The sequence below is a fragment of the Oryza glaberrima genome, chromosome 3 (genome assembly GCF_000147395.1).
Source record: "Oryza glaberrima chromosome 3, OglaRS2, whole genome shotgun sequence".
NCBI classification, from domain to species: domain Eukaryota; kingdom Viridiplantae; phylum Streptophyta; class Magnoliopsida; order Poales; family Poaceae; genus Oryza; species Oryza glaberrima.
This window is the reverse complement of record NC_068328.1, coordinates 28,284,039-28,302,414: the sequence shown is the minus strand read 5'-3', so window position 1 is coordinate 28,302,414 and position 18,376 is coordinate 28,284,039. Positions and strand designations below refer to the sequence as shown.

At 41.8% G+C, this 18,376-nt stretch overlaps 1 protein-coding gene and 1 pseudogene across 1 annotated transcript; one reads left to right on the top strand and one right to left on the bottom strand.

Moving 5' to 3' along the window:
• Positions 1-100: 100 nt before the first annotated feature.
• On the bottom strand, positions 101-6,668 carry LOC127766958 (phosphoglucomutase, cytoplasmic 2). Its single transcript, XM_052292143.1, has 18 exons — positions 6,454-6,668; positions 5,380-5,461; positions 4,930-4,985; positions 4,285-4,398; positions 4,105-4,167; positions 3,899-4,018; positions 3,701-3,801; positions 3,495-3,554; positions 3,309-3,408; positions 3,076-3,230; positions 2,895-2,990; positions 2,022-2,085; positions 1,866-1,947; positions 1,382-1,557; positions 1,217-1,293; positions 826-958; positions 529-645; positions 101-414 (listed from the first exon to the last, which is right to left on the bottom strand). Exons 1-18 carry the CDS (start codon positions 6,532-6,534, stop codon positions 343-345), a joined length of 1,749 nt encoding a protein of 582 aa, XP_052148103.1. The 5' UTR covers positions 6,535-6,668; the 3' UTR covers positions 101-342.
• A 3,323-nt stretch (positions 6,669-9,991) lies between these two features.
• On the top strand, positions 9,992-14,058 carry LOC127766032 (F-box/LRR-repeat protein At3g03360-like; annotated as a pseudogene).
• The last annotated feature ends 4,318 nt before the right edge of the window (positions 14,059-18,376 follow it).

Genomic DNA, 18,376 nt, shown 5'->3' with positions numbered 1-18,376 from the left:
AATCTGCCTGTGACTGGGGTCTGGATTGTTTGTAATCATGGATGGTCAAGAATGGCATCCCATGAGAATGAGAGATCATAACTAGAAACGGCATTACATATAAGCAAAAAAAACATCGATATATCGCTTATATAAAGTACCCTCTTCAGTTACAGAACTGACAACATTATCGCCGCACACTTTACCGGACCTGCAGCAGAAACGCAGTATTGGCAAGAAAACGAGAACAGTTGATACATACACGTTTATTCGGGGAGAGATGTAAAAAGGCTATCAAACAGGAGGCCATAAAGAAAGTTCATGGGTAGCCTCAAAAGCATTCTAGAATGGCTCTTGAAAAGTTTATGTGATGACGGTGGGAGCAGATCGGCCAGTGTACTCTTGCATCTTTGACAGCTTCAGTGCAACATCAACCTGGATAAAGCAGATGGTCAGATTTGCTGAATTAAAGTCTGAAGAAAAAGGTCCGCAAACTTGCTCGGAAAACGGTCCAAAAGGCAAAGCCAATATACAGCGCGGATGTCTTACCAGAGGAGCAAGGGCATCCTGCGAATCCCTGCCGGTCTTGGAAGAATCCTTCTCATACTGCTCGATGTAGACACGGATAGTAGCACCAACAGAGCCAGTTCCAGAGAGGCGGAACACCTAGAATTTGACGAACTAATGGTCAGTTCACCAGTATTTGTTGCACTCACACTCTGCGATAAACTCCCGAATTTGCAATGCCAAATTGTTGATTTATTGTGCTACTTCATTTGCTTTGGTTCAAGAAACAAAATGAAGGATATTATAAGGTCAACAAACAATAACAGAATGGGACCATACCAGCCGGGAACCATCTCCGAAGAGGTACCGGACACCCTGATGCTTGGAGACAGAACCATCAACAGGATCCTTATACTCAAACTCATCTGCGGCAACCACATCAGAAACATCTGACCGAATCTCCTTGATCAATCTGAGGATATAAGGTACAGTTTAGAGCTAGTACTGAATGAAAATATTTTAGCTAACTGGAAAACCACTAGGCAGTAGCGACCATAAAATAACATTAATGAAATACTACAGAGCTGTGCAAAGTGGCAAAGAACAAAACACAACAATCAGATGTATGCAAAATTATTCATTCATTTAAAATGAAATAGACTGATTTCTATAGCAGCTGGCGAAGTATTGATCGCTCCCTAAATCATGGGTTAGTGAACAATGTACGTACTTGTTAACATCAGAAAGGGACGACTGCATGCTGACAAGGTTTGCCATAAGTTCTTTAGCAGCTCCAGCATCAACATTCTTCAGCAAGAAAAAAATGGCATGGTTAGCATGTTGCCAAATGTATATATATACACATAAATGTACATTGAATATTTGTGTAAAGTACCTCATAGTCATATCGTGTATAATAATGGCGACCATAAGTACCCCAGTGCTGGCGAACAATATCTTCAACAGTAACAAGCTTATCGCCTCCAAGGTTGTCCTTGTTCTTGAAAGCAAGAATAGATAACCATGCTAGAACAGCCCAAATACCATCTTTCTCACGAATGTGATCAGAACCTAAACAACATAGTAGGTATAAGCATCCTGGTGAGCTAGTCATATCCTGACTGCAGTGTGACTCATTATTTAAATGTGATCCACTTGATTTTCATTGATGCATGATATTTTACCCAAAATAAGAACATTCCGTTGCGTATGGAAACAATAAAAGGCCATTGCCCTATTCCTTTAGCTAAGCCAAGTTTGTGGAATATCCTAAATTCTCAATAATTAGAGGTGCCACATATCAAAATGCATGAAGTTACATGCATTTTATTCACTGCTATATGTCATTGTGTTCCATAGATCAAGTTCATAGTAATTACCAGTGCCAAAGCTTTCTTCACCACAAATTGAGCACATTCCAGCATCCATCAAGTTCCCAAAAAATTTCCACCCAGTAGGCACCTGAAATATGGTTTTCATATGATATGCTTGTCCGGCATTTTGAAAATCATGTGACTGACGGTCCTAATACTCACCTCAAAGAACTTGAGATTCAAATTCTTAGCGACAACATCAAGGGCAGCTGATGTGGGCATGCTCCTGCAATTTTATCAATAGATCAACATAAGGTAGCACAGCGGTATTTTACATCCTTTCATTAAAAGTTCTGACTTAGAAGTTTATTGCAAATATGGTCAGTTAACACCTTTGATGGATGAGAATTACATTATTCAGTTTATTGCAATTATGGTCAGTTAACACCTTTGATGGATGAGAATTACATTATTCTTGCATATTGACATAATATCAGAAAGCAAGTGAAATGAAACATCAATGCCACGATCAAAAGAAACGTCCAGTTTCTGTTCAGATTCTTGGATCCTAGACCAGTGACAGCTATAAGCAGCAGACAGCCGCCGATATAGGTATGTCAGATGTCAGTCATCTTCATCCAGGGTTCCATCTAACAGTTATTGTTTGATAAAAGATTCAAGAATGGATGGTAGGCAGTATGGGGTCTTTTTTTTTCATCTGTTTGTTTTATTTGTGCTGTTTTATCAATCCTGGATCCTTTGCTTCTTCTTTTTTGTAGTACAAATTCTAGCAAACACTAGCTACGGAGTCCAGTACCGAAGAGGCTAGATATCAGAGCACTAACATTCCAGGATTTTCAGCAATCAACATAACCAGTCAATCCCCATCGGGAAATTGATCTTTTCTAATATCCTAATATTAGCATTGTATGATGAACACTGAATTTCATGCTTGTTTGGATGCACATTCAGAATGAAAGATGCGATTTACCACAGTGAATGCAGTATGCAACTTAAAAGCCCCCATTAAAAAAAATTGTAAACCAGAAAAGTGCAGGGGTTATCTGCAGCTTAATATGCAGGATTACATTGTACCTGGCAACTCCCTTAAGGCCAGAAGAAAAGTAAGGAATCGACTGAACAGCATTGGCTGCAATAATGGCAACCGAATCTGAAGGTGTTACGAAGAATCTAGAAGGCAAAGGACACATCATAAATTTCTCATAGCACTTATGAGTATATACAAAAACTTCAAGCTATCTAGGCTGAAGAATACCTTTTACCCAGAATCATGTTGCGATCAGCATCACCATCAGCTGCAGCACCAAATTCCGGGGGTTCAGCATTTGAGGATTTTCCAAGACCCATCCGGTCAACAAGTTCTTTTGCATAGGTGAGGTTAGGATCTGGATGGCCCCCTCCAAAGTCTTCCTGTAAAAATACAAGTAAAGAATGAACACCAATCTAAATTCTATTTTCAAATTGTGATGATAGAAGAAAACAAATTACCTTCGGAACACAGTTCAACAATGAGCTTTCAGCAGCACCAAGCTCTTCCACAAAGATGCGTGTTGCGTAAGTCCCAGCAACACCATGGAGAGCATCATAACTAAAAGTGCAAACCAAAGGTTCAGATGTGCAACAGGCAGTTAATATGAGGAGAGGGTGAGCATAGTTCAGGATAAAAGCGAGTACCAGAATGTAAACTTCGGAGATGCCAGAAGCTTTTTAATTGACTCAAAGTCAAAGATTGTCCTGGAATTAAATACAAATTACAAATTAAATCACCCATTTTTCGCAGGTTCTTATGAAGCTACAAGGAAAATTCACTTATTGAAAAGAAAACATCAAACAATACATATGGAAATAGCATTCAGTAAATTCAAATGGAAGCAACTTACTTCATTAACTTTATGTAATCTATAGTAGAGTCAAAAACATCAACATCAAAAGGGCCTTCAGGTCCACTGAAGGTAGTGACACCTACAACAGAAATATCGACCTGCGATGTGGGCAAGAATAAAGGAGTGAAACATATATTTCAATACCCTGGGAGCAAAACAAACAACAAAAACTAACAAGTCAGCGTCAACTCTTACATCTGGAAGGTCTTCCGCGATGAGATATTCAGTAATTGTCGTTGTATTAGAGAAGATCTTATCAGTAACCGATTCAGGGGCAGGTCCACCATTTTCCATGTTATATTTGATTCCGAAGTCCTGCCAAGATCAAATGAAAAGTTGCTGATAAACACAGAAAATCGTGCCACTTGATTAGCAGCAGAGATACATCATAACTGTGATACCTCAGTAGGACCACCAGGGTTGTGACTAGCTGTTAAAATGAAGGCACCAGTAGCCTTTGATCCCTATTTTTTAATGATTTGATAAAGCACCAGTAAGGTAATTTGTTAACACAGAGAAAATAAGCAGTGAGTACTAACAGTCACACTGCAAAAAGTTAATCTTTGTAAAATAAATCTTACATCTGCACCAACTCTTTCACGGATAACAGCAGATACAGCTGGAGTAGACATGAGGCTGTTTTGTCCAACCCAAACACGTCTTACTCCATTAGCGGCAGCCATTTTTGTAATGATCTATACCAAGCAAAATAAATGTCAAATTTCCAACCACAATTCAAAGTTCCAACTTTCAAGAGCAATCTACAACTGAGATAGATTACAACCACTAATAAATAAACTACATAGTTAAGAAGCACTATGCATAGGCACTGCACGATACAAAATTGTGTACTAGGTATTATGATCAATTTTATGATGTCGCATTTTTGTTTTGGTGTGACTTCTGGTAAACAATTGAAACCATTTAACTTGACACAACATAGAAAAATGAACAATATTTGACCTCAATAAACACAATACTATTACTATGGTACATCTGCACTCAACAATCAACATGTGTCACATGATGTGGAGGCATGTATAACTAAGCAAGACGAGTCTAATCATGCGTGGGTTCCATCACATAGCTCGATAAATGTTGAAGTATGTGGCTATACAAATATTTAAAGGGAAATCCGTAGAAGCAACTGCAAATATATAACAAAATTGACAATAAGGATCACAAAATTGCACAAGAACCATGAGGCCTAATCAATCATAAATTACCTGAACAGCATCCTTCGAGAAATAGCGGCCATCACCAGACACAACAATGGTTGCACCTGTAAGAAAAGAAATGATAGAAAGATATGAAAAATGACAATGAAATATCAGAAAATACTTTAATTACGGAAAGTGGTAATAGCATTTCTAATTTACAGGGGATATGCAGAAAATGGTATGAATAAAACCAGCTCCATGATAATTTATCAAATCAGTATGGTATCTCTAAAACTAGTTAACTACATTATTTTCTTTCTTACCAGATGGTTAAAGTTACCACCTGGAAATGGATTAGGGATAGCAAATTCAGTCATATATGTTTCCAGTTTTCCTAACCATATTCAAAATATGTACTTCAAAACGAAATTAAATATTTGATTATTTTTCAAGAACAAAGAAGGGCTCAGATAGATGATTGAAGCAGGACAGGTGTTCATCTGATAAGTAGCTAACCTTTTACTTTGTCGGCAGGAAGGGCATTAAATGTGGATTGCACAAAGTTCTGGAGGTAATGAGGCTGCTGGAATACAGTAACCTGGTAACAGTTACAGTAGCACAGATCAGGTTGTGAGCAATGTGCCATACACAACATTTCAAGCGCAGGAGTTAGGCAGTTTGTGACGTTAGCTTGAACCCTAAAAATAACACCAACTGGCCACCAGATCCCATTTAATAAACTTGCTCATCAATTTCTGCACTCGTAGCAGCATGTATTAACAACAATTTTTTAGCAACGGTGAGTAAGAACCAAATTCTCCTTTTTCATCCTATATTAAAATGCACACGAATACAAGCTTGATCCACATTTTGGCCTGGATCCAGACTCATCAGAATAGACTGGGCACTGATACATGCAACATGCTACTAATTGGGCAGCAGGCATGCCCAATCAAAAGCAGCGAAACATTCTAGAATCTTATGGACATTCCTCACGATGACTAACAAGCTAACAACTAACAAATCCAGAGCAGCAACAAGCCGGATTGAGATCCTCCGACGTAAGCCAGAGGGCACACAGTCACTATCTACCTTCGGTATCTGCTCGGGCTCAAATCGCTAACAATGAGTAAAAAAAAAAAAAACTACTCGGCAAGATCCCGATACAATTAGCCAAAGCTAATCAATGAGAGCGAAAAAAAAATCTCCTGAATCAAATCCCACGAACGCATACAATTCAGATCAATCGAATCCGGCATCGATCCAACGCTCCAGACGAGACTAACTGATCCGACTGGTCGCGGGACAAACAAAATCAACCACCGCAACGAGGAACCGCACATTCCAGACTCGAGACGGCGAGCATCGGAGTCAGTATCAGATCCCAGCCCACGCCACCATTCAGGCGAGAGCCGAAAAGGCCCCCGCGCCGCGAGCAAACCGCCGACGAGATCCGCGGCGGGAACCCGGAGATCGGGACAACCTTTACCCATCCAGCACGCGTCGCGCCTAGATCCAGATCGGGGCCCTAGCGACGGGAAACCGGAGACAATCGGATGAGGAGGAAGAGGTGGTGGTGGGATGGGAAACCTTCTTGCGGAGGCCGGAGGTGCCGGGCTTCTGGCCGTCGAAGGGCGTGGTGGCCTTCTTCGTCACCGAGAACAGCACCATGGCTGCTGCTGGCTCACACCGCCGCCGCCGCCGCGCGAGGAGGAGGAGTCGGTGGTTGTGAGATCGGGAGCGGAGGAGATGGAGGAGGAGGGAGTGGTGGTGCGGGGGCGAGAGCGACGAGGGCGTGTGGCGGTTTATAGCTGGTGCGGGAGAGGATCATTCCGTTGTGCCGTTTTGTTTTTTTATCCCTTTTCTTTTCCGCCGCTTATATTTTTGGGGCGGTTTTTAAAGTGTTTTTTTCTTTCTTCAGCTTATTATTTCTCTTATTATTATACTTAGGCTACATATTTTTAGCATATGCAAAACGAGAAAAATCATTAGCATATAATTAATTAAATATTTAATAATTATAAACTTGAAAAATATATTTAATTAATTTTCTCTTAAAAAAAGATTTAATTGATTTTTTAAACAGTTTCTGCATAGAATTTTTTTTAAAATATGTATCATTTAACAGCTTAAAAAAGCACTAACGGAAAATAGGAATATTGAAGTTTGAAGTTGAAGAAGAGAACTAGATCTTATATGTTAGAATTTGAATTTTAAAACTTAACTTTATGATATTTTTTAACATTGTTTATTTATTAGCATTATTTTAAATGGACACGTATATATAAATTTTGTAGTAAGTCATGCAAACGTAAGTGAAACGACGGGCTTTTTTTTTCTTTTCCTTTACCGTGGACGTAAAGAAATAGAGAATGCCGTGGAAAAAACTGTGCTGGTGGCTGGTGCCATCTGTACCGTTTCTGGCTTTTAAGAGGCCGTATGTTGGTGTTTTCCATCGTATCCGTGGGCAGCATATGCACTTTTTGCAATGATTTTTCAGCTGATTTTGTCGATTGCTAGGTTTTGGCAGTGATTTTACTTTTCATAATTTTGTCCGAAAATACTGGTGTACAGCCTTTTCAAAATGGTGCTCACATTTTATACATGCATGTCACTGGGGCACGTGCGCACTTTCTCATGTTATTTTTTGCCCTTATTTGTTGCTACCTCTGTTTCAGGCTATAAGATTTTCTAGCATTGTTCACATTTATATAGGTGTTAATGAATCTAGAGAGATGTAATTGTGTATAGATTTATATATCGTTAAGTTGTCAAGTTACAACCTACTCTTTTTTTTCATTTGTGTGGCATGATTAGCTTGGAAAATACTCCTATTTCACAATTCTATGGTTACCAGTGTGCAACTATATGGTGGATACCGATTTATATATAGTTGATGTTCTAGATGACATAAGACCTAACAGTAGTTAATAAGAAAAATTATGGTTTACAGTTGAAGTTAGATACCTATAACAGTAATATTCTTCCCTGTTAAAGAGAACTGCACCTACTTGTGCTTTGCATCTAGGAGATAAGGAAAATAAACGACGGAGATAAGAAAAACTAACATGATTTGTTATTCAGTTAACTAACTCTACTGTTGCATGTTGCAAGGGAGTATTTCCTCCGTCCCAGAAAATAACCTAGGTGAGGATTTAACACCATCTAAAGCAATGAAGTTGGACAACCTCATATCTAGATTCGTAGATATATATGGTGTCAAATTCCAACCTAATTTAACTTTTTTTAAGCAGATGGAGTACTTTTTAATACGAGCAAATTCTTTTTGCATAGTTATTCTTGCCTAGCTACTCTAGGTGAAACCATATATCACAACGAACATCCAAATTTTCAAATTTGCCTGTGATGTAATAGCAAATGTAAATTTCAAAAATAAATATAACGACACATTAGTAGATGAAGTTAGTAGATGCCCCATCTTTAACACACACACAGAGAGAGAGAGAGAGAGAAGAAGAAGAAGAAGAAGAAGAAGAAGAAGAAGCAGCAGCAATATTTTCTCACTATTAAAAGAGAAATGCACCTACTTGTTCTTTTCATCCAGGGGATAAGGAAAATAAACAAATGAAACGAGTAAAGATGATATGATCAGCTTGAGTGTCTATAGTCTCTGCTGTTATATGTTGCAGGGAATAATTGTTAATCCGAGTAAATTCTTTTTTTTAATAATAAAAATGGATTATATCTCCGGTTTCTGTCATAAGATATACAGCCATAAATTTAATAGTAATAAAAAGGTAAGATAAAAGTAAATTAAAATAAGAAATAAGGTGATGGGACAAATCCCCAAGCAAATTCCTTTTTGCAAAGTTATTCCCACCTAGCTAGCTAGCCTAGCTGAAGCCAGACATCTGTTGCAGCAATCATCCAAGTTGCCATAATCTTGAAGCTCGCCTCTACCTGTGCAGTGTTAGAAAATGTATTTTTTTAAAAAAAACTAAGGCAGCGTTTGAGAGGGTGAGAAAGTGAGTTTGTTTATTTCGTTTTCCGCGCACACGTTTCCCAAACTACTAAATGGTGTGTTTTTTTAAAAAAAAATCTATAGAAAAGTTGCTTTAAAAAATCATATTAATCCATTTTTAAAATTTAAAATAGTTACTACTCAATTAATCATGAGCTAATAGCTCACCTCGTTTTACATATCTTTCCAATCAACTTAATCCCCTTCTCAAATACATCCTAAATGTAGTGACATATTAGTATTCAGCAAGTTTATATGTACCGTTGCTGTCAAAGTTCCAAGATAACGACAGCATTCATAATCAAAACCACGCATAGAAAGGCATTGAGCAAGTATCCCAACCTCCCATCATCACGAAAGCAAAATGGTTAATCTCCAAAAATTAGCCGCTGGTTTTTGTTGCCTAATCAAACTTTTCCTCCTAGCATTGACGCACATGTAAACAACGTCAAAACTAGTACTCCCTCCGTACTCGTAAAATAAAGAATATCGTTTAGGACAACGACACGATCTTCAAAATACAACTTTAACTTCTTATTTTTATAAAAAATATTTATTAAAAAGTGATATATGTATACTTTTATAAAATATTTTTCAAGACAAATCTATACATATAATTTTTATATTTCTAAACTCAACAACTTGAGAGCTATTTATAATTTATATTCTGAAGTTTTGACTTAAACATTATCGTAAACGATTTTTTAGTTTTGACTTAAACATTATCGTAAACGATTTCTTTTATGAGTATGGAGTAGTAAAATCAAAAGTCATCATCCAGGTTCCACTTCCAGAGGGCAGAGGCGATCCAATCCTGTGGTCGCGAACTCCCCATCTCTTTCCATTTTCCAGAGGCGTTTTCCCAGGTTTACACGTGGCACAAGTGATTGGGACGTTGCACTATCAATCGCGGCATCCGATTCGGCTATGGTGGGCCCAGAGGCCACTGGCTCGGCTCCTCGAGGCGCGTGGAGGCTTGACACTGGATGCAGGCCCAGCCTCTCTGTTATCCTTTCGCCAATAGTTACTGGGCCTCGCCAGCCCAGAGATGGCCGCGTGGGCCTGGCCCACTTAGCCGTCAGCCCAAAAGATCCAATCCCCGGTATACATTAATCGGAGAGGAAGAAACGGATGCGACCGAAACTTCGAGCGGCGCGAGGGCTCCCGGCGTCCGCGCCGTCCGCCGTGAGCCGGTGCTGTCCACGACGTCGTCTTCGTCGTCCTCCTCTTCGCCGTCGCCAGCGAGCCGGCCTTGCGCCATCAGCTCGCTGGGGGCACCAGACCTACCACCTTGGCGGGGTCCTGCTCGCCGCCGCTCTGCCTTCTTTCCTTTTACGGTGCCGCCCTCTGAATCTCTGATTCAGTTCTACTTCTTCATCTTAGGCCATTATTACAAGCGTTGAAGTAGTAATTTGGGTTGATCTGTATGCAATTGTGTTTTATTTGCATATTAATATTGGGACTGTTCAGTGATATGCTATGCTAGGGACTTGTCCGTTTTTTTTTTTTTTTGAGGTTTACAGATGATGATCACCATGAATCCGAACAAGGCATTAGCCAATGTTTATTTGGGGGTTATATCTAATGCTTTTTTTATAATCTTCTAGATGAATATGGTTATAAGATGTGCATGAATCTGTTTCTTTCATTCTCATAACCTGGCATCTGTATAGCAGATAAAAATCTGTTCCCATGGTCAATTCAGAAGCCCTGCAACTACACCATCTGCCCGATGTAAGCAACCAGTTCAATGTGCCTTTCATACTTAAACAGCTGCTAAACGATTCCACTGAACTCATCACTTATCACTTATGACTAATTAATCAAGAAACCAATTTACTCGGTAATAAATCTTTATTCATGTGACCTGCCTACATATGAATGTGCAGGATGTTCTACGCAGCATATTGTCACGGTTACATTCAGAGAGTCCTCGCGGATGGCCTTTCTTTCTCGCAGGTGGCAGCAGCTGTGGAGATGCTGCTGTCCGAAATTGGTCTTGAAAAGAGGCACCATGTTCCAGCCCAAGAATACAAGCATGAAACGTACAAGGACCAAGTTTGCCAGGAGAGTGAACAGTCTACTGCGGCATCTATGTTCACCTCCTACCCTGAGTAAGTTTGTTGTCAAGTTCGGGCTGCGCAGGAAGCACACCTGCCATGTCGATGTTGATGTCGATGGATGGGTTCGCTTCTGCGCCGCGTCGAGAGCAAGGCGCATCGCTTTCGATTTCACTCCTGGAGCGAAGAACATTTTCAAGGGCTTGCCTGATGACAAGTACATCTTCCCACTGCATGTTTTCAGTGGCCCGGACAGCTCCCCTTCTCATGTCAGATCTCTTAACCTGGCCTACGTCTGCCTGAACACAACAACCACTGGTTTTGCTGGCTTTGCAAACCTCAAGAAGCTCACCCTGCACAAAGTTTTGTTTTTGAGTGACTCCCAATGCCTCATGCAGTCATGCTGCCGGAATGCACTGCTCTTGAGTGGCTGAGCATCATCTGCTGTTCCTACACCGAGCTAACCTTGTGCAAGCCGCTGCTGCGGCTGCGTTATCTTTGTTTGCACTACTGCAACCTGGAAAAGATTGAGCTGGAAGCTCCAAATCTCACATCGTTTGACTTGATCAATCGGCCAATTCCGTTGGCACTAAGTGAATCTCCAAAGGTGATGAAGTTTAAACTGCTACATAAAAGCGTGCGCTATGGTGATAATCTGGATTACATATGCACCGAGCTTCCTGCTGCTCTTCCTGGTGTGCAGAAACTCTCCATTACCTCGACACTCTACATCTATGATGAGGTTTAATTTGTCTCTTTCTGAAAGCAATTAAATTCATTAATCAGTTAGACATCTGTTCGTCATCTCATCCATAATCGATTAGACTATCATGGTTGTGTTTCAGTTGAAAAGGTTCGCCAAAACCTCAGTCAGATTCATCAATTTGAGGCATCTGAACTTGTATTTGCCTCTTTATGGGAACGGCAGGTCAGTTGATGGGATTCTTCGTTTGGCCTACCTCTTGGAGGTAGCTCCAGTTCTAGAGGAATTGGAACTGCACGTGAGTGGCTTTAACAACTTCATAATATGTTGACAGTTTCTTAAGCATACATTATATGTAGACATTTTTGTGGTGGCACAGCATCATCCATGTTATTTTCAATTACCTACTTTTCTTTCATTCATCTGAAACCAATCTTTTTATTTTTTATCCATTTCCTGTATGTTTGTTATTTTCATTCATCTAAAGCTACAACTACATTGCTTAAAATTGGAATACCATACGAGTTGGTTGATTTTGATCTTATAGTTGAAAAATACAAAAGGGTAACAAAGTTTCTATCTATTGGAAATTGGAGACTACCATGCTTTATTACCTTATTATTTGGTGATACAATACAAATTTGTTTATATTTCGAAGCCTGTTGAATTCTTTATTGGCATAATGTTCTAGAACCATTCCTTCTTTTAATATTTTTAAGCCACAATTACAATTTGACCTTTGAGCTTACTTTAACTGTTGTTTTGTAATTACAAAGTCATGACAATATGGAAGTAATTTCATATGCATATTCAATGGTATCATCCCATTTATGTCACATAGCCTATATATACTATCGGATTGTTTTAAGTTTGAGTCAATTTCACCTAACCCCAGGTATTATGATCTAAGTTGCACAAAACCCCAGAGATTTCGGTACGTGGCACATAACCCCAGGTATTCTGGCCATAAAGTTTCACAAAACCACGCTATTGATCATTTTGATATTGATTTACCATATTTTTTAGTTCTACAATAACATATTATAAGTTATTTATCCATCATATAAACGTTAGATCCATGTAAGTAAATGTTTTTAAAATTTTGATATAGGAGTATGTCAATTTGGTTAACAGGGTGGTTTTGTGAAACTTTTGGATATAATACGTGAGGATATGTGCAACGTGCCAAAATCCATGTGGTTTTGTGCAACTTGCATTATAATAATAGCTGGGGTTTTATGAAATTCACTCTTTAAATTTCGAAATATGTTGGCACCTTATAAAAATTATTGGCAATTGCGATGACCCTATTCTTAAGCTGCAGGTGTACGTGCTCGGCTGTGTTTGCAATCCCATGTTCCCAACCCCTCTCCCTCGTTTTACGCGTGCACGCTTTTCAAACTGCTAAACGGTGTGTTTTTTGCAAAAAGTTTCTATACGAAAGTTGCTTAAAAAATCATATTAATCCATTTTATGAAGAAAATTAGCAAATACTTAATTAATTACACGCTAATGGACCACTCCGTTTTCCGTGCGGAGAGTTTAGTTCCCAACTTCCCCTATCCGAACACAGTTTGAAATAGAAAACCGTAGGGTTAGAGTGATTTGATGTATCCCAGTTTCTCATCTTGAAATCTATGATTATAAGAGAAAAATTTTTAAAATAGATTAAAACAATCTGTTATATAAAATCTAGTAGATTAATGAAGGTAGATTCGTTAGGATAACATCTGTTCTGAAGACAACATATTAGTGCATTATTATTATTATCATTTTCTAACTATTGTTGGTGATGATGTTGTTGTTGCAGCTGCTCATAAAACACCACCAACCTGATTCCAAACACTCTGGTTTTGACTTTTGTGTTTGCTTTTTTTCATTCCAATTATTTTTTCCTTCTTCCACAAATTCATGCGTTCCAAACATTGGATGAATTACTGACGGAAACATTATGCGATGAGTCTCACAAGTGCGCTGAATTGTTGCGTGCAGTTTGACATCTCTGATTTCGTCATCAGACAGGTGATCAGAGCGGATATGCCACCGTATCGGCATGATAAAGCTCAGGAGGGTGGTCATGTCTGGAGCCTGTCATTGGCAGGGGCTGATAGAGCTAGCACACTGCATTCTTCGTTGTGCTATTAGACTTGACTGTATGATCATGGATCCGATGGTAAGAATTAAGGGCCTCCCGGTGGTTGATTGGTTGGTGGAAAGAGGCCGCAGGATTGCCAAAGAGCTTCTTGAGAGGGAGGAGTTTCAGGGTGTTCTTAGGGTGTGTTTGAGGATAAGGGGCTCGAGGGGATTGGAAAGATACGTAAAACGAGGTGAGCTATTAGCTCATGATTAATTGAGTACTAACTATTTTAAATTTCAAAAATGGATTAATATGATTTTTTAAAGCAACTTTCCTATAGAAAATTTTTGCAAAAAACGCACCGTTTAGTAGTTTGGGAAATGTGCGCGTGGAAAACGAAACAAACAAACTCATTCTCTCACCCTCTCGAACGCTGCCTTACTGTTCCGTGAGATAAATTAGGGACATTCAATTTCTTGCCACTTTTAAGATGTGACAATTAATTATTTGCCACTCACTATCTATGACATGTGGATCCTCATGTGTTTATGACATGTGAGTCAAGTGGCAAATAATTTAGCCATTTGTAAGAGTGGTAAATAGTTAATTATTCCAATAAATTAAGCCGCATGAAATATGGCTTTTGACGTCAGGTTGTCAGTTCATTCTCCAAGTTGCGAAGTTTTTGTGTTTGACTAATAATTTATTATGATAATGAAATGATGAAATCCAAATAAATTGCAAAGGATTAGCACGTGTGGTGTCCTATCTGTCCACCATGGTCCTGCACTGTACCTGTACCGTGCACTCGATCGTAGTACGTGCTAGCACAAATGTACTCCCTCCGTAACAAAATAAGTGCAGCCATGATTTTCCGCGTCCAATTTTGACCACTCGTCTTATTTAAATTTTTTTTGAAAAAAATTAAAAACATAAGTCATAAGTAAAGTAGTATTCATGTTTTATCATCTTATAACAACAAAATTGCTAATTATAAAAAAAATTCAAATAAGACGGACGATCAAAGTTAGACGCTGAAACTCATGGCTGCACTGGTAGTGTCGCCGTCGTCTAGCCCGCTGCCCCAATACCCGAGAGATTGTGCCCAGTCACAGTGGTCACGGACGTCGTACGTGCTCCACTAACCACACCAGTACACCACACCGTCATCAGTCCGTCCACCGATGACGGGAGGATGCACCACCCGCACCGTGGCAGCGAGCGCGTCGCGTCGCAACGTTGCATCGCGGAGTCGATCATGAGACGGGTGGGCCAAGTAGCAACGTGGAGTGTGAGAAAGCGAACAATTGGTTGCAGGGTTTGTCTTTTTCGATTTCGAAGTAAAAAACCGCTTCTTATTAATGTATACTGAAATTCTATCAAAAACTAATAAAAACAGACGACTTTAGATTAACGTAGTACGAGAATCAGCTAATACTGACCGGTTTGTGAATAACGCTTTTGTGAAATTTCATCAGATTATGTGAACTTGATTGGGTGCAAGGATTGCAGCATTTACGGTTGACGAATGGAGGCGCACGCGCACGGGCCCGAGGGGTCAAAGAAGGGGGCGATACGTCAACAACTTCTCTGACTGTACACGTTAGCACCACTGTACTGCAGCTGTAAAAGTCTTAAATAGCCTAAGTATATATTAATTTCATGAACGGATCAAACTACTACCAGCACAAGTGTTTTCTTTATAGACCAGCACAAACGGTTAGAAAACTACCACTACTATACTACGTATATACAACAATAGGTATTTCACATGATCAATTCCACGCGTACGTGTTATTCTCTACCCAAACATAACCAAGCAGCCCGTGCGGGCGGAGCGGGAGATGACGGGTCGTGGGCGGCGGTGGTCGGGCCTGCGCATGGCAGCGGGGAGGCGGTGGAATGGCGAGACGTTGGCAGCAGCGTCTCTTTGGGGGACAGCGGGTGTCGCAGAGGACGATAACGTCTTAACTCTTAAGTGTCGACGACCAATCCTCGACAAGGAGAAGGCAGATCCTACGAAAGTGGTTTCGAGGCATCAGTGATCCTAAGAATGGCGGTGGCATGCGAATCCGAGCAGATACCTCCTCGGTTGCGGTGGTTGCCGCCCTAGGGGCAGCAGTGACCTAAGCGTCGATACAAGGTGAATCAGGTGGGTGGATCTCATTGGTGACAGTGGCTCTAGGGGCGGCAAAGGTCTGGGAGTCTAGGCGAAAGATGATATCCTCGGCGTTAGTGGCAGAGGATTCAAGCAGAGATGGTAGCGGGCTAGGAGTCCAAGTAGCGGAGGAGGATTCCGACGCCAGCGGCAGCCCTATCGTCGGCAGAGGCTTAGGAATACGGCGAAACGGAACCATAACCTTTCATCTTGCGTCTGGTCGGTTAGTTCTGACTGGATGACGACAGATAAAGGTGGGCTAACCAGCGACGCGTGGCATTAGTTCACTTAAGTGTATGAAGATGGCACCAATGGAGTTTCGCAGTGACAAAGCATTAGGGGTGGTGGTGACTAGACGACTTCCACTCATCGATTTTGACTGTTTCAAAAGAGGATGTCAGAATGCAGGGATGTGCCGAACTTGTAGGTTTTTCCTTTTTGGTTGTGTGTTCTCTTTGTTGAGGTGTGAGTCCAAATGCTTTTATATCGTTTTGGGTATGTATATCTCTCGTGATATAGAGGTCAGTTTAATGAAAATACATTATCTAAAGAAAATAGGAAAAAGTACGAATTACCCCTCCCCTGAACTATCGCGGTTGACCGAATTACCCCCCTGAACCATAAAACCGGACATTCTTCACCCCCAACTATGCAAACTAGACGAATTACCCCCCTCGACCCAATCCGTGGTGGTTTTGGTCTACGTGGCGTCGCGTGGCAGTCCAATCATCATTCTATTTATAAAAAAAATGTGGAACCCACATGTCATACTCTTCCACTTTTCCTTTCTCTCTCTCACTCTCTGTTTCACTCTTCCTCTCTCTCACGGGTGGGTCGGCGGCGGCGGGGGACACGGAGCGCGCGGCGGGTGACGCGGCGGCGGCGGCGAGGGAGGAACGTGGCAGCGGAGCGAGGTGATGCGAGGCGAGGCTGAGGTGGCGAGGTGAGACGAGCGCGATGACGGAGGAGGAGAGGCGGCTGGTGGCACGCTCTTCCTCCCGCCCTTGGGCCCGGTTCGCTGCGCTAGCGGCGGCGTATCGCCGGCAAACGAGGAGAGTGTGCGACGGACGGGAAGCGAGGCGCAGGGAGGTGGGACGGGGTGCAGCGCGACGGCTCGGAGGAGGAGCCCGCCGCCCACCGCATTCCCCGTGCGCCGCCGGCCACTGCGCGCTTACGACGAGGAGGAGGAGCCCGCGGTGGCGGCGGTGTCCCACCGCGCGTCCCCGTGCGCCACCGCCGAGGAGGAGCCCGCCGCCCACCGCGCGTCCCCGCGCGCCCGGTCGGCCTCCGCCTCTGTCGCCGGCCACCGTCATCCTCGGGTCCCCTCCGCCACCTACAACTTGCTCCGCCCCCCGCGCGCCGCCGTCCTCACCTCACCTCACCGCCGCCACGCTCCTCCGCCGCCTCCGCGCCGACGTCCTGAGCGCCGACGTATGCGCCATCCTCGCTGACTGCCCACGCTGACCGCCCGTCCCCGCGCCGTCCTCGCCGACAGCTCACGCCCATCGCTCGTCCTCGCCATGCGCGCTGCGCGAGAGAGAAGAGCGAGAGAATAGAAAGAGAGGAAAAAAGTATGATAGGTGGGTCCCACATTTTTTATTAAATAAAATGCTGACTGGATTGCCACATGTGCGCCACGTTGGACAAAACTGCTCTGGATTGGGTCGAGAGGGGTAATTTGTCCGGTATTAAAAGTTTAGGGGTAATTCAGACGACCGCGATAGTTCGGGGTTAATTCGTACTTTTTCAAAAAAAAAAAAAAAAACCAAGCATCCCCGTGTACTTAGCATGTCCATTTGAGATGATGGCATTAGTAGCCCGTACCGTGCGATGCTACATTTTGTCCCTGCCTCCGGCGGCACTTGTCACACTCTTTTCACGCGCGCATTCTTATATAGTTGAACCTACTAATCCAAATCCAATCCAAGTTGTCACAAAAAAAAAAAAAAACAAGTTGTCACTTTGTTCCGTGCCAAATTGACTGGTGGAACGCCCCACGGCCCCAGCGACCAACCATCATAGGTCAAGAAACCGTTTAACCCGCACCCTACCAATTAGCGCGCGCGTACGAACAATCAAGAACCCAGTGGCACACGAGTACGAGTAATCTAGTAAGTACACTATGGTACTCCCGATCCGCGCGCCCGAATTAATAGGCTGGCAGCCGTCGCCGTTCACCTCGTTGGACTTGGACCGCGTCGTCGTCGGCGTCTGCTGCGGCGCACCGGCACGGCGGCACCTCGCTTACTGCATCCGCAATGGTTATCTATAAACTCTCTATAAAAGATCCATATCAGTATATTTTTCTATTTGGAAGATATTAAATGAAGAGATAGAGCAAAGCTATCTACTAGATTAGAGATAGTCTATAGAGAAAAACGAAGCAATGCATGAGAGAGCTATAGATACCCATATAGACATATTATTGAGGTGATTTACTATTAATCTAGTCTATTATTGAGATGTACATATTTTATAGAAAGCACCTTACTTTACTATTACGGGTGCTCTTACCGCCCATCAATTTTCCGCG